General features: G+C 51.5%; 1 protein-coding gene across 1 annotated transcript; it reads right to left on the bottom strand.

Annotated features, from left to right (window-relative positions):
- Positions 1-420: 420 nt before the first annotated feature.
- On the bottom strand, positions 421-18759 carry ANXA2 (annexin A2). Its single transcript, XM_087703968.1, has 13 exons — positions 18648-18759; positions 10739-10798; positions 8398-8497; positions 6621-6715; positions 6228-6341; positions 4613-4703; positions 4106-4185; positions 3728-3787; positions 3307-3400; positions 2653-2748; positions 1814-1872; positions 1086-1208; positions 421-534 (listed from the first exon to the last, which is right to left on the bottom strand). Exons 2-13 carry the CDS (start codon positions 10784-10786, stop codon positions 475-477), a joined length of 1020 nt encoding a protein of 339 aa, XP_087560094.1. The 5' UTR covers positions 10787-10798; positions 18648-18759; the 3' UTR covers positions 421-474.
- Positions 18760-19295: the final 536 nt, after the last annotated feature.

Genomic DNA, 19295 nt, shown 5'->3' with positions numbered 1-19295 from the left:
AATCAGGGTTGGAAGGGACCTCAGAGGTCTCCTAGTCCAACCCGCTGCTCACGGCAGGAGTCCTTATCCCATCCCAGACAACCTGCGTTGCCAGAGCCAGACTGAAGAACCACACAAACACACAGAGTTTCCTTTAAAGTAAAAACCTCATATCTTTTTTTTTCTCCTTTATTTCGACCTTTCAACCAGACCCCACCAGGGATGGAACCTCGTGGTGGATCCTTCCCCCCCGTAAGGAATGTTAGCTGCTTCGGCCTTGTGACTCCCACGGGACTAGCTACTGGGCAGGAGCTGAGCGGGAAGAAGAAGGCGACACGGAAAGCGAGCCAGGCTGGGAGTACAGAGCAGGCAGGAGCGGAGTTAGCTGGGGCTCCTACAAAGGGGGAGAAGGGAAAGCAGCAGAGGTGGAGGGGGGGGTGAAAAAAAAGCACGTTTCCAGCTTGAAGTGGTTGGTGGGCAGTTTCCTCCCGGGCTTCAGTCTTCTCCGCCGCAGAGATTCAGGAGGGCCCGCTGGTAATCTCCCTTCGTGTCTTGCTGTGGAAAAACCCAAGAGAAAACAGCAAATTAAACCTCTGAACGATGCAACCACAGCAGTCCAGGCAGCCTTACAAAAGTTCTCCTGAAGTTACAACAGCGCTGAAAAACGTGACTTAGGACCATTTCTCACACTTATGACGCTTGCAGCATCCCCATGGTCACGTGACCAAACTTCAGATGCTTGGCAACTGGTTCGTATTGATGACGGTTGGCGGGCGGTGCAATTTTGCAACGAAAGTGGCAAGGACAGTCATAAATGGGGCAAAACTCACTTAACAAATATCTCACTTAGCCACGTAAATTTTGGGCTCATTGTAGTTGTAAGTTGAGGACAACCTGTGCACAAAATTAGGCTCAATTCCGCACACACCCCTTTAATCGCCAGATCACAGCAATGAGACATATCGGGGATTCCCAACCCACATTTGGGGGGGGGGGGTGCAGGGCTTGGAAGAAAAGGCCCCCCTCCTCGATGGGGAGGTGACTCTCTTGAAGGGACTTTAATTCCAGCGGCTGAGGCCCAATCCATCCTCTTCTGGTCTACCCACCTGGATAAAATAATAGAGGGATTTTCCGTGTTTCCTCTTGAATTCACTCTTAATTTTCAACATGTCAACTTCAGCTCGAGAAACCATGGTTCGGATTAAGACCTTGTCCCGGGTACCTTTGCCCTGAAAATTAAAATACCTGATGCTGAAACCGAACTTTAAAAGCATTTCCTTCTTCTAAAAGCATTTCTTACTTCTTCTGAAGTAAAATTTAGAATTCCTTGAGAGAAAGATGGGGAAAGCAACTTGGGGAACATTTGCATAAGAAGAAGAATTCATGCCAAAGGGTTGAATGTCTTTCCCATTTCTGCATCCTGATGGGTGGGTGGGGGGAGAGACCCCTGGGGGGGCTCTAGAAATTATTTGATGATAGAACAATTCAGTATCAGGGAAGAAACGTCCAATTCTAAGATCGGTATAGTTTCGAAGCAACGTCTTCTCTCCTGACCTGCTTTTAAGTGACGGATCAATCGATTAAACTCAGTTAAGTCAGCGTTCTACCTCAAAAGATTGACATTTGTACTCTATAATCTCTTCAACTGTATCTCTAACATGCATCTCCACCATAATCTCACTCTGCAGGGATGTTGGGGGGGGGGGTAGGGTTAAAAAGATGGATGTAAGAATTGAGCTAAGCTTCGATTCCACCATCGGGGCCGCCATCTTGACTTTTTTGACCCTCCCTGCCCTCCTGCACTTGAGCCAGGCTGCCTCTCCAGGGGCCTTACCTTCATGGAGTCATAAAGCCGATCGGCAAAGTAGAGCTGTTTGTTCTGAATGCACTGGACTGTGGGAGGAATAAGGTCAAAAATGAAGGTGAGATTCGTGACAGACAAAAACAAGGAAACCCTAAAAACCTTTTGTAAATGTACAACACTCGGAGACAATTTACACACAGGGTGAAGACCGGGCTAAAATCTCAAGACCCCACTTTCTAAACTGGAAGAAACTGAAATTAGGGTCACCTTAATTCTTGATTTCTCCTCCGTTAAAAAAGGAAATCAATTGGAATTTTGTGATGTCCATAACGAATTTTGCAGGGGCCCAATCATTGCAATGTATTTAGAAAGCAAATAATCTTTCAACATTTGCATTCCATTGGACACTCATAACGGACACGGATTTTGAACTATGTATTTGTATTTTGCTGAAATGCGGCTATCTGGTGTTAATTAGAAATGCAACTTCTTCTTCGAGAGATGGCGGGATGCAATAAATCCATCCAAGGACGTGCGCCTCAAATTCAGCTGGCGATTATTTTATGCCCTGACCTTGTGCAGCCTAAAAGGCGTCACAGATCTGCATCTTGAAGACAACCAAGGTTGAAAGCCTTCTCCTCACCGAACCAATTTCTCAGAGCCAGGGAGATCTCTTCAGTGCCCTGGTGTTCTCACATCCCTACTTCTGCTTTAAAGGGGGGGGAAAATCCAGGAACTGTCTTCACCCCAATTTCCCTTCCATCAGGCCAATGTTGGCTTCCAGCAAATGAGTCCTCTGCTTTGGAGACAGCCCGCCCAAGATGCCCATGTCCATGTTAAGATTGTCCCCTCTTCCTCCGTTTCCTTACCGAGATTAACGAAGGCGATCTCCAGATCTCCTTTGACTTCCTTCTTGATGCTCTCCAGCATATCGTAAGGACTGTAGCTCTTGTACCTTTCGAAGACTACCAAGGCAAGGAAAAGGAAAGTCAAAACAATTGCTTGGGTGAAGACAAAAGTTCAAGAAGAAGAAGATTGGGACCTAATGGTGGGTTAGATCAATCATGGCACTTCCAGGTGCCAGGAAGAAGGATCCCAAGTTGGATTTAATTCTTCTGTTTCTCCTTCAGGTTGGAAAATGACAACTCCATGAGTAACAGAGAATTACGTACTCTGTTTACTTATCAAAGAAGCTGGTTGCCCTTAAGGAGCTTCTCAAGGATCTACTCTCAATGGGCAAGAAAGCTCTGGAAAATGAAGGTGCCACCCAGAGCGCAGACCTCCTTCCTAGTCTGATATATTGGCTGGCAGAGGAGTCTGCCGTGATTGTCCCCTCTGGTCCTTCGGAGCTGAAGAAGCTTAGACCTTCTTCTAAAAGCTGACCCTCTAGGCCAGAGGTGTCCAACTTTGGCAATGTTAAGACCTGTGGACTTCAACTCCCAGAAGCCCCGTTGCGTTGGTCCTGGGCATTGACTTGCTTGGACTGCACCACCTCCCAGATGTCCGGAGAGGGTCCATTTTACCTTTCTGGAGATGCGGGATGCTCCTCTCGGTCATAATATTGATCCACTTGGGAACATCGGTGCCCTTCCGCTTCACTCCGGCATCGTAGAGGTCCTGGGGAGGACAGGGATATGTCTGGGGTCAGCTCCCGTCCACCACTGGAATGGTGCTCCTCAACCCAAGCACCCCAAAAGCTCAGGCGGAATTCTGCGGGTGGAATCTGCCAGCTTTTGCCAAGGTGGCCGGAAAAACAAGGACAACTATAAAGGGAAACTTGGGTGGTCAGATAGACGCCACAGACGGAGAAGCAAAATGGGAGAGGCAGATCATTTTATGTCGCATTTGGGGAACGAGGGATTGTTTTAATCGCTTGTGGGAGATGGGTGGCCCCAAATGCTAGAAATAAATACATTATTTTCAGCCACAGAAGGAAGGACTTACCCGAGCATCTTGGTCGATGAGTTCAAAGTCCACTACAGAACAGTCTTCGTTTCTCCTGCCCTTGAAACAAGAGGACAGAAACACAAAATAAGTCCCTATTATCTATCACAGAGTCCTGGGTAGTAGGGAAGGCCCACCGAGGGCATCTAGTCCAGCCCCAAACTTTGGCACCCCTGCAGGAATTCCCCGTCGCTGCAGCATCAACCCTCAGAGTCTGAGATCCAAATCAAATCAATTTGGGGGGTCAGAACCATTTGGGGATCATAGCTGAGCCTGTCATCGTGAGCACAGCTGGCTGGGGAATTCTGGGAGTTGAAGTCCACAGGTCTCAAAGTGACCAAGGTTGAGAAACAACCAATTTTCCAAGGAGGTTCCTACCTTGGCCAGCGCAACCATCAGTTTCCGGAAATCCCCAGAAGTGTCAGAGATGATGTCTTTTTCCAGTTCTGTTTTGTACACTAAAAAACGAAGCAGAATGAAGGTTAAAGATGGGGAAACCACCTCTGGGTTTAATCTGACAAACACTGAATGTTGGTCACATCCGACTGCAGTCCTGAAGCTCCCTACAGAGGCAAGAATAACCATGGCTTGATGCTCTAAGAGGCATCTGCCAGGTTCCTGACTAAGGGAAGTCCTTGTTTAGCAGCTATAATTGGGAATATTTTCCTTCAGTAAGAAGTAATTGTTGCTGTCCATCCTTAAGAAAACCCCTGGCTACTTAAGGGAGAGACTTGGAGTGTATGATGTGTTGTTTTAAATCTATCTTTTCTTTCCCTGTATTTTTATTTTTATTTATTTTTATTTATTTTTGTATTGTAATTGGGCGGCATATAAATCTTATTAAACTTTAACTCTCTCTTCCCACGAGCATCCTGGCCAACTTACTTTCCTTGTAAACTTTGTTGATGACGGCCAGTTCCTGGTTTGTCCGTGAGCAGATGATCTCAATGAGGGTGTCTTCATCGGTTCCCAGGCCCTGGAAGGCAAGAGAAAAACCCACATGATGCTCTACAGCCATCTCGGTTTAGGTGGATCGTGGTCTGACTCACATCCCTGGCAAAACCTTCGGGAAAGTCTTAGTCACGGCCAGTCAGCGGCCTTGCTTGAACTGAGCTCCAGTTCAACCCTCCCACCCTCCTGGGAATGACTGGGGAAACTCCAGCTCCAGACTTAGAAAGCGGCTGCCACCATTCCTGATGGTCGGAAGGACTTATGAGTCACACAAAGCTAGTTTTTGTGGTTAATGACTGCATCCTAACTTGATTTTCATTTTTTTTCTTCCTCCTAGTGTTTTTCTTCCAATTGCAGTATCCACTTTCTTTGGCTCAACTGAGAGTAAATCTGTGGTTTACAACAGGAATCCTGCAAACCAGTGGTGAGATTCAATTTTTTGTTACTACCGGTTCTGTGGGCGTGGCTTGGTGGGCGTGGCAGGGGAAGGATACTGCAAAATCCCCATTTCCTCCCGATCAGCTGGGACTCGGGAAGCAGAGAGGTGGCACAGTGGTTAGGGTGCAGGCCACTTCAACTGACTGTTATCTGCAGTTCAGCGGTTCTAATCTCACCGGCTCAAGGTTGACTCAGCCTTCCATCCTTCCGAGGTGGGTGAAATGAGGACCCAGACTGTGGGGGCGATATGCTGACTCTGTAAACCGCTTAGAGAGGGCTGAAAGCCCTATGAAGAGGTATATAAGTCTAACTGCTATTGCTAATAGATGGGGGCGGGGCCAGCCAGAGGTGGCATTTGCCGGTTCTCCGAACTACTCAAAATTTCCACTACCGGTTCTCCAGAACCTGTCAGAACCTGCTGGATTTGACCCCTGCTGCAAACCTAAGGAAACCTAACACGTTTTCATTCACAGGGCCAATGTAAGGTTAAATGCTTACTCGATTTTCCAATGCTTGTTAATCTCTTTTAATTCTGTTTCCCCCCACCACCCTATTATTATTATTTTTACTGTGTTCTTAAACACTGAGAGAAAGAGAATTCCTCGCTCCTCCCTCCACGCTAGAAGGCAAAGCGATGGTCAAGCGATGTAATGCAGCTTGTGGACACTAGAGGAAAGTGTTGGATAAAGAAAATGCCAGCATTCTACCTGGCATTATACCCTTGCTGTTTATTTGTTTGTTTAATTGTATTTATTTCTTTTCTATTGCACCAGGTCCCAAGAGAGAGAGATTCTGGAGGCCCGAACTCCTTCAGTCCCTTCCTGGGCATCCAAACCCTTGTTCCCAAACCTGCCAATGGGTGGTACTCCCATGCCCATAACTCCCAAACGTCCCCTGTCTGTGTGGCTGGGGCCTTCAGACCAAGCATCCTTGTGGGCAGGGCAGGGTGGATGGAATTTGGGAGAGGAGCGACGTGTCAATTTCGCCCTGGGAGCAGAAGACCTCTTGATCTTGACCGGGAGGGGGGCCGATGTGATGGGTGAAGAGGTGGAAGGAAAGGGGGCTCACACACACACACACACACACACACACACACCAGGATGTCACTGACCTTCATGGCTCCCTTCAGCTCAGAGGCGTCATACTGTGCCGGCGTCTTCAAGAGGCCCAAGATGACCGTTTCCAGGTGGCCGGAGAGGGCAGCTTTCAAAGCAGCAGCCAGTTCCTACGGGTTAAGGGTCAACCACTTAGGACGCCTTCTGAATTAGCAGATCTCTGCTCTCCCCCCCCCCTCCAAGCCGCTCAGTTCCCACAAGCCATCAATTGTGGTTTACAAATCGGAGACTTCAGGTTGTCACTACAAACTACGCCAAGATCTAGACACGTCGCCCTAAGCCACGTTTAGCAGGGTTCAAATGAGCCACGGTTGGTTATGCGATGACTTGATGCCAAGTTCCCGCCTCGCCCAAGGGAATTCTGGGAACTGGAGTCCCAGCCTTCGTACCTTCTTTGTTCTCCGCTGGTAAGCAAAAGCAATGTCCTGCCGTTGTTCGTTGCTGCGGTTTGTCAAAAGGTTGACGATGGTCACTTCATCCACCCCTGCAGAGAGAAAAAAGGACACACCTCAGCCCAAGGCAAACTTTGCCTCCATTCTTTCTCTCTCTCTCTCTCTCTCTCATCTATCTATCTATCTATCTCTCTATCTGTCATCTATCTTTCTATCTATCTATCCTCTCTCTCTCTATCTATCTATCTATCTCTCTCTATCTCTCTCTCTCTCTCTATCTGTCATCTATCTATCTATCTCTATCTCTATCATCTATCTATCAATCTTTCTCTTTATCTGTCATCTATCTATATCTATCTATCTATCTATCTATCTATCTATCTATCTATCTATCTATCTATCTATCTATCTATCATCTCTCTCTATCTATCTATCTATCTATCTATCTATCTATCATCTATCTATCTATCTGTCATCTCTCTCTCTCTCTCTCTCTCTCTATCTATCTATCTATCTATCTATCTATCTATCTATCTATCTATCTCTCTATCTCTTAGTCTTTTTATACCTGCCAGGCCTGCAGCCCTCTTTTCTTTTGGATCTCTGGACTGCCACACTTTCTATTCTTCTACTGTGCCTTTTCTATGGTGGGAAAATGGGATTGTATGGAGTTAGATGCTATGTAGCCATAACAACATTCTTCTTAGAAAGCCAAGGTCATCCTTTGTCTTTGTACCTCTGCACCTGACTGGAATTGGATGGCAGTGGGAGATGGGACCACGTGATGGACTTGTGGGTGTGGGGGGCAAGATCTTGAACTTTCAACTGGGTGGGGAAAACCGGGAAGCTTTCAGATTCGGGTTTTCCCAGATGTGCCAACATGGCTCTCTTCATCAATTGGAACTTTGAGGAATACTTTGGACTCTGGTTTAATTTTGGGTGCTATTTGGAACCCTGACAATAGCATTGTTTTTCAACCTTGGCCACCCTGAAGTGGGTGGACTTCAGTTCCCAGAATTCAACTTTTAGATGGGTGGACTTCAACTCCCAGCATTCCACTGCCAACTGGAAGCGGGGACTTCAGTTCCCATGGCTGGCTGGGGAATTCTGGGAGTTGGGGTTGCATTCCAGGGTTGGAAAAAAATGCAGCCTTCGTGGGCTGCTGACTCACAGCTGCCGAAAGCTTCTGGCAGGGCAGGGAGGACCGAAGTGGCCTCTTCCTCCCTCACCAGGGCCAGCCGTGCCAAGAGAGAGAGAGAGAGCTGGATCAGGGCCAGCCAAGGCTCCTCCACTCTGCCTCGCCTTCGCACATCTGCTTCCCAAGCCCCCACCTCCCATCAGGGGGTCTAGAAACCTGTCCAAACTCCACCTGCCTCATTGGCTTCTCTTTCCTTTCCTTCTCCCCCCCCTTCCCTTGCGTGCCCCGCCCTTTCAGGCGATCAGAGGGTGGGGCAGGGGGCTGCGTGGCCTCCTGGAAGCCACCTCTGGAAGCCTGCAGGGCCCTCCCAGCCAAACTGCCCATCCCCCCATCCCGCAATTCTGCAACCAGATTCAGCCATTGCCCCCCCCCAAAAAAACCTACATCTGCTTCCAATTGTTTCTAAGGGTTGCTCAAGAGCTGCAGGGCCCCTCTCTGGCCAGCCCCCACCCCAGGAGCAGAAGGGACCTGAAGTGTTTCCCTCCCCACACACACACCCTCTAATCTTGTCTCCATGCCCAGCCAGAAGGAGGTTGACTTTGGAGCCAACTTCACAGCACCCTAGTTGGCACCCACCTTTGGTCTTGATGGCGGTTTCCAAGGTCAGAGCATCGCGGTCAGCATCGAAGTTCCCGTAGGCTTTGACGGTGGCATAGGCGCTGGGGGGCAGGGAGTGCTGGGGGGTGGTGGAGAAAAAAGGCAACCTTCAATGAGGAGACCTGCTGAGCCAACTCATTGCTCATGGGGGGGGGGAGAAAGACAAGGGCCATTCACACTTTGTAGGCCCCCTCTGGGGTGCTGCTGCCCCGCCCCCTGAAGGGCTGGCACCGACCCCTCTGCAGGTCCCCAGCTTGGGTGAGGCTGGTGCTCTGCCAGCTTTGGCCCCAAGGAAGTGGGGCTCCTTCCCTTATGGCAGTGTTTCTCAACCTTGGCGACTTTAAGTCCCGTGGACTTCAACTCCCAGAATTCCCCCAGCCAGCTCTGCTGGCTGGGGGAATTCTGGGAGTTGAAGTCCACGGGACTTAAAGTCGCCAAGGTTGAGAAACACTGCCTTATGGGCTCAAAGGGCTTCCTTCAATCAGGCATTTGCAAACGCCAGGCTGCCACAGATGGCTGGGACAAAAGCAGGATGGTGGGGGGGGAACAAAACAGGGGGGGTCAAGGGCCCCCCACATGAGGTCCCTGACTGCAAGGGGCTTCACTGAGGATCAGAAAGAAAGATGGGTGTCTCTAACCCCCCCAAATCAACAGAGGGAAGATGTGGGTTGAAGCTAATCAAGTAATCGCATTTTGTCCTGCAACCATCTTGCAGGAAAGACATTCAGAGTTCTCCCCGCCCCCCCATTAATGAGCCCCCTAATTCAGGAGGGCTGCAGGTCTCTCCCCCCCTCTTTCCTTCTCTCTCTCTCTCTCTCTCTCTCCTCCTCCTCCTCCTTCCTCTTCCTCTTCTTCTTCCTCCTCTTCTTCTTCTCTCTCTCTCCCTCTCTTTCAACCTTAATTCTTCAGGTTCTGTATTCAAATTCTTGGCAATCTACTCATTAACAAACCTCTGGGCTAATGGTCTTCTGCAATTAAAGGGAGTTCAGCCCAGCTCATGTTTGCACCCCACACGGTGGGCTGAATTTCAGCCCCCCCCTCTTAAGCCCAGCTGCAAGGACTGCCCTGGCTAGTGCTGATGGGCTCTGTAGTCCCACGTCCCTGATTGGGGAAGAGGACTGACTGTTCATGCAGCCAGCCCATCTCGCTTCCCCAAATGCTCAAAAGCAGAAGTGGCTTCGGTGATAAATATTTCAGGCTGCCAAAAGCCACTTCCGGGGAGGGGGGAGAGGGGGGGGAAGATCTCCAATGGGCTCCTCTTGCAAGGCTGCATGGCAGGTTCCGCGCCAGGGGGGCTGCGTAGAAGAGAAGCTTTTGCTTTTCTTGGGAAATCCAGCCTGCGAGAGGGGGGGGGGCGGAAAGGCGTGTTCCCAAGCGAACCCACCCTGCCACCTTCCCCTCTCCCCAGGCAGGAGCTGGCATGAGGCCAGGCCGGGCTTGGCACCGCCGGCAATTTCCCAGAAGAAGCCGCTGATTCATGAAGCCAAAACCAACAAGGAGTGGAAAAGTTAAAGGCTGCCTCCTCTCCGAAACAAAGGAGATTCTTTGGCCCTGGAAGTGGGAAGAGCTTGGAACGGGGGGGGGGGAGGAAAGAACTGAGGGGCCCCAGGAGAGACTCTTGGCAGAGAACCTGCTGAGCCTGTTGGTCAGCTGAGCCCATTCTGGCCTGGAGGACACGTGGACGGACGGAGGGACACACCCAGGTCAGCCTTGCAGCCACTCGATGGACGAATGCTGTTAATTGCCCTCAGTGGCCCTTTAAAGGAGAATATTTTGCAGGCGGGGGCTGAACTGGGTCCTTCTTGAGGCTCTCTGAGCTGGGTTCTTTTTTGCAGGCGTTTTATTGCCCAGTTAGGTAACATCATCAGTGCTACAAGGGAGTGGGGTGATGACTTTTTGAGCCTGCCCTATCTACATTTCCGGGGGGGAATAGCAATAGCAATAGCAGTTAGACTTATATACCGCTTCATAGGGCTTTCAGCCCTCTCTAAGCGGTTTACAGAGTCAGCATATTGCCCCCAACAACAATCCGGGTCCTCATTTCACCCACCTCGGAAGGATGGAAGGCTGAGTCAACCTTGAGCCAGTGAGATTAGAACCGCTGAACTGCAGATAACAGTCAGCTGAAGTGGCCTGCAGTACTGCACTCTACCCACTGCGCCACCTCAGAATCCCCTTAGGGGGGGCAAACCCACTTAGGGTTAGGGTCAGGCCCCATTGAATTCGGAGAGCAAAATGGACATCGCCAACGGATTCATCGCACGTGGGAGTGCTTAGGAGGGGGCTCGTGTTTCGAACCCACCCCGTCCGCAATACTTACATCTCCCTCCAGGGTGAGCTTGCTGAGGATTTCGTGGACAGTCGACATCTTGACAAGAAGCTGGAGGGAAGAACAGAAAAAAGAAAGCGTCATAAAAATCCATCTCAATCTTCTGGAGATGTTGAGATTTTAAGGGCCGCTGATTCTGTAGCCCAACCCCTCCGCCTTGACCGCATGGCCTGGTCAATGAATGGCCATCCTTGTTCACCAGCGTTTCACTTCTGGATTCCCCCGAAGCTTCCAAACAAACGCTTCCTTTGTTTCCAGCTGGCCCAACGGAGCCAATCCTGGATCCTAACAGGTACAGCCAGGAAAATCAGAAACTTTCAGACTTCGAGGGTTTGTTCTCCCTGGCCAAACCGTAACCTAAAACTTCAAGTTGCAGGTTTTAAAAAGCACCTGAAACTGACTAGCCCCAGTTTTGGCTTTCAATTACATATTTCAGATACGTAGTTAGGGAGAATCTTACTGCAATTCGTTGAAGGAGGAGGAAGAAGAAGAGGAAGAAGGAGGAGGAGAAGAAGCAGTGGCAGAAGAAGAGGAAGAAGGAGAGGGAGGAGAAGGAGAGGGAGAGGAAGAAGGAGAAGAAAAGGAGGAAGAGGGGAAGAAGAAGGAGGAGAAGAAGGAGAAGGAGGAGGAGGAGGAGGAGGAGGAGGAGGAGGAGGAGAAGAAGAAGAAGAAGAAGAAGAAGAAGAAGAAGAAGAAGAAGAAGAAGAAGAAGAAGAAGAAGAAGAAGAAGAAGAAGAAGAAGAAGAAGAAAAAATAATAGAGAGGAACAGAGTTTCTTATCTTAGGGGTGAGCAGCCCGAGATATCATATATCAAATGAAGCTCAAAGTACTTTGCAACTGAGGAAACATGGAATTTCCTACCAGGAGATATTCTGCTATTCTTCAGAATATTCTTTCTGCCGTTGAAGACTTGGGGCAAGAGGTTTAAGTTCAATAATACAACTAAGCACATAAAAAACGGGCACAGTTTAATTAAGGAAGTGAGCTTTGAAAAGAGGCTGGGCCCCTTGCAAGCTGCACAAGAACTCCGCTGAACAACTTTGGAAAGACTGAGGAAGTCGAAGCCAGCAGCCTGCTGCACAATTAATAAGCCAGCTATTAAGGGTGAGGCCAGGATGGGAAGCCACGGTTTGCCAAGAATGTTCCAGGCCCCACCAACCTCATTTGTTCCTCAGTTCTGAAGGCTTCAAGGGGGGAAGAAAAAGAAAAGTGAAAGAAAAGAAGGAGGGAGAGAAGGAAGGAAAGCATTCAGCACATGCTCTAGAAAAGACGGGGAAGAATCTTGAAAGTCAAAAGAAGAAAAAAAGGGGGGAGAGAAATGTTGCAGGGCAGAGCGGAGGGCCCCCATCCAGCAAAGCTGAGGAAGGTTTTCCATCCTGCAGAGCCCAGATTCCACTCCCACTGTGGAGCAGGAGGGGGGCTGCCTGCCCCTCCCACCCCTGGCCAGGCTTCAGAGAAGTTGTTCCTCTCTGTCCCCAACTCCTATCAGTCTTTGCAAGCATCCTGTTCCTTCCGGGCTGGGCGGAGGGACGGTGGTCCTTGGAGGCTGGGATCCTGCCATACCATTCCTCTCCCTCTTCCAAGAAGGAGGCAATGCCAAATTCCTTAGCTCGGAGAAGGCTTCCAGGGCTGCCCCCAAATGCAGCCAAAAAACCCAGACTATTGTTTGCAAACTTTCCTTTTCAAATCCACTCTCTGGGCAAAGCAAGCAGCCAGCTTGCAAAATCCAGAAGGGGTTTGAGAGATGGGCAATTGGGGACCCCCCATCGGGGGTCTCCAAAGCTGGCTGGGGAATTCTGGGAATTGGAGTCCTTAAAGTTGGCCAAAGTTGAAAAATGTCACTTTAAGCCAAAGAGAAGAGCTTTCCTTCTTGCTATTTCTCTGCTGGCAATCCTATGCCCAGGTATACTGCCTGCTGCTTTGGAGGCTCCACAGCGCCCACCAGGGCATCTCCTATCTCCTTCCTGGACCTCGCTCCTCTCTTCTCGAAATGATCTAAACTCCGAAGTCCCGGGGCTGCTCGTTCATCCCCATCCAACGCCCGCGACTCGGTTTTATCCTCCACCGGAGCCCCGGAGCGCTCTCGGTCTTCATTTCCAGCGTCAACACCTGGCAGAAGCAGGAGCAGCAACGGGGCTCCAGCCTGGAGGAGGGGAGAGGACGGAATGCCAGGAACGCCTGGCGGAAACACACCCACCCACGCGGGCACACACACACAGGCGCGCGCGCGCGCAACCCGTGCCAAGCGCAGCCCTCCTGCCAACCCGCCGCTGGAAGCCCGGGCGGATCCCGCTGAGCCTCCCCCGGGCCCAGGAGGGCCAATCAGTGCGAGGACGGTGTGTGTGTGTGTGTGTGTGGAGATGCCTCATCCAAAGGGAATCCTGCAAGGGTCACTCCCCCCGGGGAGCGATCTTTGATCGGGGAGAAAAAAAGATCGCCAGGGTTGAGCTACGTGGCAGGCCGCCCTTACAGGTGAGAACTGCTGAGCCACGGTGCGGCTGCTACTATGCCGCTGCAGAATCTGGGCGTTTCCAGCCAGGAGGAGAGGATTCTAGTCCTCATGGAGGAGCGTTCGAGCCCCGCCGGGGCGTTGGTTCAGCAGCTTAAAGGGGCAGCCTCTTCCCTTCCCTAAGCGTCCTTCTCAGATCCAACTTGGTTCCCATTAAATGTTTCATTCAGCTCCACACCGGGAGGGGGGGGGTTGAATTTACAGAGAACAACTTCTTGCCTGAGGCTTAAAACAAAAAAAAAAAGGCATATTTTAAACCCAGGTGTCTAGTCCGGAGGTTCTCCGTCCTCCAGGTCGTGGTTGCCCCAAAGGTGCTTTTTTCAAAAGGCAACTGGACTTTCTGGTTTTTTTTCCTTGAAGTCCTTTCGCTTCTCATCCGAGGAGCTTCTTCAGAACCGAAGAACCGGAGCTTCTCGAATGAGAAGCGAAAGGACTTCAAGGGAAAAAAAACAGAAAGTCCAGTTGCCTTTTTGAAAAAGCACCTTTGGGACTTTAAACTCAGCTCCCTTTGTTCCTACCCCCCCTCCCCCTCCCCACTGGACTTTCTGGTTTTTCTCTGAAGACATTTCGCTTCTGGCTCCAAGAAGCTTCAGAGAGCTGAAGAAGCTCCTGGGATGAGAAGCGAAACGTCTTCAAGGGGAAAAAAAAAACAGAAATGCCAAGTTTTCTTTTGTTTGTAGCAAGTCCTAACTAACCAACTGCGGCGCAGAAATTGAAGGGTTGGGAAGGGAGGCGCAGAGGCTTGTTCTGCTTCTATCTGGCGCTGCTGCTCTGTGCAGGCATGAGAAAACAGCAAAGGGGATCAAATCCCAGCTACTCCTGAGAGTGGGAATGAAAGGCTGAGTTGTGTGCTCAGCACAATCGGGCACAAGATGCTTACGCAGCAGACCAATTTTTGGGCCTCTTCCAACCCCAGTGAATTATCTTGTGTTAGATTTCCCCCCAAGGACTGATGCAAAACTTCAAGGCAAAGTCTTGGCCGTATCAGTGCAGTCTTCTCCAACTTGATTCCCTCCCCCCACACACACACTTTCATACCCATAATCCTCAGCCAGCAGGGGCAAAGACAGTGCAAAGGAGTTGGTGCTTCTTGGGCAGAATAGAATTTGATAGGGCCACATCTGGAAGTCACCAAGGCAGAAAGCAGATGCTTCGATCCAGAGACCTTCCCTCTTACTTTCCCAATAAAAGGCAAGCTTTCTGGTGTGAAAGTTAGGCCTGCGACAGCCCTGTGAGGTAGGCCAGGATGTTGGTGCCCAGCAGGAATTAAGAAAATTCGAAATATGTTTGAGTAGAGATTTGAATGTGGAGTCCCAAGCTTTAATGGTCCCTAGTATTTCTCAAGATTGGCAAATGAAGGATGGGTGGACTTCAACTCCCAGAATGCAACCTGAAGATGGGTGGACTTCAACTCCCAGAATGCAACCTGAAGATGGGTGGACTTCAACTCCCAGAATGCAACCTGAAGATGGGTGGACTTCAACTCCCAGAATGCAACCTGAAGATGGTCGGATTTCAATTCCCAGAATTCCCCAGCCAGCCAAGCTGGCTGGGGAATTCTGGAAATTGAAATCCGACCCTCTTATAAGTTAAGAAACACGACCATAATCCCACAGTAATTGCTGTTCAGTGCACCAAAAACCCTTTGCAACTAGTTTTTTTTTTAATCCTTTTAATCCATCCTTCCAGCAAATTACCCTTCTCTTAAGAAAAGCCGAATGGCTGTTTCACAGCCCGAAGCTCATCCGTGCTGGGCCAAGATCTAAACTGGCTTTGCCCAGACAGACAGACTCCTGGCTGGGACCGCTGCCATCACCCCTGGCCGCTCCCTGAGGTGCAGCCATTGCCTGGCAGGTGGGAAAAAAGGGGAGGGGGCTCTCCTCTTGCCAAGGAGGGGCTGCAAACTGCGGGGATGGATTCCTGGCTTGGAAGGAAACCTGGGTGTGGTTGGGCAGGAATGCAGGCAGGGAAGAGGCGGCTCTGGAAAACCCAGGGAAGGGAGGATCAGCAGGAAGAGGCCATCATCCACAGCTGCAGATGTTTCCTTCACTAGGAAGGTGGGGGGGGGGTGTGAAGCTAAGAAAATCTACTACTCATTGTCCTCCTCACCCCCCAAAAAATCAGGCAATGTGTTCAAAACCAAACATTGTACAGCACCGCTGTAAATTCAGAATGCAGAATAAAAGAGTTGTTTAAGGGATCTTGGAGGTCTTCTAGTCCAGCCCCTTGTTAAGGCGAGGGACTCTATGCTTGGGGTCTCCAAATTTGCCCACTTAAAAGACTTGTGGACTTCAGTTCCCAGAATTCCCATGGCTGGCTAAGGAATCCCGGGAGTTGAAATCCACAAGTCTTAAAGGTGGCATGTTCGGCCCATATTATTCTGGACAAATGGCTGTCCAGCCCCTTCTTGGCCACCTCCAGAAATGGTGGTGCTGAACCAGGGTCCACCCCGCACCAGGCCTTTACTGGACACTCCCCTCTTTTTTAATTAAAGAGTTTTTTTAAAATTAAACACACATTAAAGCATTGGACAGAGTGTAACCGCCTTGGCAATGTCTCTGCCATACATACTAGACTATAAAGTTAAATATTATAACCCCCCATGATTATTTACAATTGGTCCATTTGGTATTTAGAAATATAAGGATATTGTTATTTCCCTCCATGTTGCTTTGTTCTTATCTTATACATTTTCACTGTTATAGTTTCATACGTAATTCTAATCTCCATTCTATAAATCTTAGTCATTGCTTATTTTGAGTCTTTCCTTTTCTGTCCCAACCGTCAGTAAAATTTATCCCAGATCTTATAATATTCTGAATTTGTCTTTGCGCTGAGTTCTCCTCTTCTAAGCCTGCAGCTTCTTTGCAAAATAGGGTCTGTTTCCCCTTGCTCCCCAGCCCCCACCGGAGAATCAATCCCGGATGAAGATCGGTGGATAGTTTAGCTCCAGCTTCCCTGGGCCCTGAGCCCCCCAAATCTTTTAGGGTGGGTGGAGGTTTGAACCCAGGTCTCCATCCCTGTCACCTGAGGCTGCGCCACCTCTTGGCTTCCCTGCCTGGTGGAATTTCTTCTCCCTCCCCTCCCTCTCCCCAGCTCCTCTCTTCCTCTCCTTCTTCTCCTCTCTCCTTACTACCCCTCCTTTACTTCCTCCCCTTTACCCTTCCTTCTTTTCCCTCGTCTTTCTCCCTCCTTCTGTTGTTGCCCTTGTTTATTTTCTTCATTCTGGATGGATTTTCGGGGTGAAATTCCAACGATCCCAGCTTCATATTTAAATTTCTTCTTCCACGTCTTATTTCTCTATAATAAGCTGGTGGAATTTCTTCTTCTCCCCCAGTCTGAGGCCCTCGGAGACGGAGAGGGGGGGCTGCCAACCCCTTTGCAAAGAAGCCGGAGCCCATTTGGGCCTCTTTTAATACCAAACACATTCATGCTTAATAGCAAACAGATTGGTTGCAGTGGGAGGGCTGGGCCCACTTTTGATGGGAGACTCAGCAGCCACTGCAGCAACACGAAGGATACTTAGAAGAACCTCTGGTTCCCTTTCACGCCCGTCCTTATCTGAGACAACGGAGGAGCCATTGGGAAGTCTCCAAAAGCAACAGATACAGGCCAGATTCCCAGATTCCTAGGCTGAGGCGCAAAGAGTCACATCTCTGCTCCCAGAACTCTTTTGAGGCCACAGCTCTTGACACCCAATTTCCAAACCAGGCTGCAAAGGTGATAGTCCACAATATTTCGGGGTGGGGGTGGGGTGGGGTGGAGTTGGGTAGCTTTTTGTATATCCCTGTGAGGTTTTTACTGCTCACCAACTGCATGAAGAGGAGATACGGTTCCTCCACCCTCCACAAGCTCCTTCGGAGTAAATTAAGCCCAGAGTTTGGCTTAACTGTTTTGCAGCAAAAGTGAACCAGAAGCTGGTCTGATCTCTGCCTCTCCGTTCAAAGAACAAGGAGAGCTTTCTGTTGTGCAACAAACTCCATTTTCTCCCCTAAAAACATACCGCAGGACAATAAACTATACCGACATTCAAGGGACCGCAGAGAGTCCTGGCAAGAGGTGGGAGGATGCGGCTGAAACAGGGTCACAGATGCGGGGAGGGTCTTACTCCCACCCGCCCTCACCCCGCAGAATCCCCCCTTCTCCCCCTCCCTCCCCCTTCTCCACCAGACGTTTGGCAAACCCGCGCCAAGCACAGGGCGTGGCGCCCGCTTTGCTCAACAGCTCGTACCGCATTGCTTGCTGTAACATGCCAGGCGGGGGGGAGAATCACACTGGGTGACATCACAGAGACGGCGCCCAGCGCGCCCCCCCACTCCCCGAGCCACACCCGAGGGAGGGTCGGTGCAAGGAGAGGCATCACCGCTGCAGCTGGCAGACAGGAAAAGCACCAAGCTGACTAAATCGGGGTGGGGCGAGGTGGGAGGTGGGCATCAGCGGGCCTTATTAAGGGGCTCCATTGCAACAGCTCTGCAGCCCCCCCCCCCCCGCTCCTCTCGGGAGAGTTTGAGAAAAGCTTTTGCGTCCTCCCGAGTCCAATCCCCCCCCCCCGACACACACACACACACAGATTTCCTTTACGGCCCTCGGACCTGGGTTGGCAAGCGGGCATCAGAAGCTCCGGGCTGAAAGCGGGCGAGGCGAACGTGCCTGACCCTCCTCCACACACCCCAAAGAGGAGGGTATGAGGGGCTCCGGGGCAGGAAAAAAAGGAGGTGGGGCTTCAAGCAGCCTGCTTCTTCCACAGGTTTGGGGAGGGGGCTTTCTTCATGCCCGTTTTGAGGCATTCAGCCCCATGCGAGCCCCCGACTTACACAGGACCGCGCCCTCGCTTGCCAGCTGAAGCGACGGGTGTGAGCCCTGAAGGTGGCCCGATGGAGCCCAGGAGAAAAAGGGGACGGGGCGCCTCCCCCTTGCAGGAAGGGTCCCAGGAGGGGAATTCCCGGCACCTACCCGGGGGAGAGGGAGGGGGGTGTTGCAAAAAGCCAACGCCGCTTGGCGCGCTCTCCGACGGGGAAAAGCAGCCCCGATTTTCTACCCGCCCACAGAAGAGAGTCCCGAAGCAAAGAGCAGCCGGGGGTCCCGCGGACATCCTCCCCCTGCCCCGCCCCCCAAGGGCTCCCCGCCATCCTTGCAAGAGCCCGGAGACCCCGAGGGGGCTCGGCCACAAGCCCTCTCTCCGCCCCCTGGCAGGACCCAGCTGGGACCCCCACCCGAGGCCGGGCACCGACGGGCATCAGCTATGCCCGACGGCGGCTGGGGCAAGGACGGGGGCGCAGCGGGAGACTCCGGGCAGGGGAGGGAGGGCGCTGCGGGGCGCCGGCCATCCCCGCTGCAGAGCCTCGAGGAGGGCAGCGGCGGCCGTTGCCGGCGAGGAGGACGGGACTTACCGGGCGGGGCTGCAGACTCCGAGCGCCGGCCGGCCTAGTAAGAGCGGGCGGCGCCCGGACGGCTCTTTTGTAGCCGGGCTGCCTCCCAGTCCCCGCCCGCCTTGACGGAGGCCAAGCCCGGCCCGGCCGCAGCCTCTGACTCAGCCCCGCCGGGACGGGAGGGGCCCTGGCGCAGCTGGCACCGACCCCGCGGGGGGAGGGGGAGGCTGCAGGCGCTTGGCCCCCGGCCCGGATCGACGGCGGGGCGGGAGGAGCGGCCGGCCCAGTCCCGGCCTCCAGAGAGACAGCAATGGGACCTCCGGGGCAACAGCAACTTCTGGGGGGCAGTTCTCTCCCCCTCCCCCCAGTTGCATTAGACCCGAGAGCAGTGCTGCCCCGTCCCTTTGCTCAGGCAACGCAACCCCCCCCCCCCCACATACACTGGTTCTGCAAGAGACGTCTGGCCCAGTTGTCCCCAAAAGTGCCCTGGGGGGGGGGATAGGTGCCAAGGGCCTCCTTTGAAGGCTGAGGGACCATCTTCTCTGTAGAGGGTCAGACCTCCCTCTAGGGGTGAAATCCAGCAGGTATTGACGGGTTCTCCGGGAGTGGAAAATTTGAGTAGTTCAGAGAACCGGCAAATCTTTGCAACTTTAATAAGATTTGTATGCC

The sequence above is a fragment of the Thamnophis sirtalis genome, unplaced genomic scaffold (assembly GCF_051295495.1).
Source record: "Thamnophis sirtalis isolate CommonGarterSnake01/CBP01778 unplaced genomic scaffold, rThaSir2_p1.2 scaffold_2, whole genome shotgun sequence".
Classification (NCBI taxonomy): domain Eukaryota; kingdom Metazoa; phylum Chordata; class Lepidosauria; order Squamata; family Natricidae; genus Thamnophis; species Thamnophis sirtalis.
Note: the sequence above shows the minus strand (reverse complement) of the source record. Positions and strands in the feature narration are given on the sequence as shown.

What these genes read in the sequence shown, in the direction of transcription:
- ANXA2 (XM_087703968.1), bottom strand. Translation starts at nt 10,786, where the DNA reads ATGTCGACTGTCCACGAAATCCTCAGCAAGCTCACCCTGGAGGGAGAT. An exon ending in AGCTCACCCTGGAGGGAGAT is followed by an intron (nt 8,498 to 10,738) that starts GTAAGTATTGCG and finishes ACCACCCCCCAG; the next exon opens with CACTCCCTGCCCCCCAGCGC. An exon ending in GATCGCCTTCGTTAATCTCG is followed by an intron (nt 1,873 to 2,652) that starts GTAAGGAAACGG and finishes TTCCTCCCACAG; the next exon opens with TCCAGTGCATTCAGAACAAA.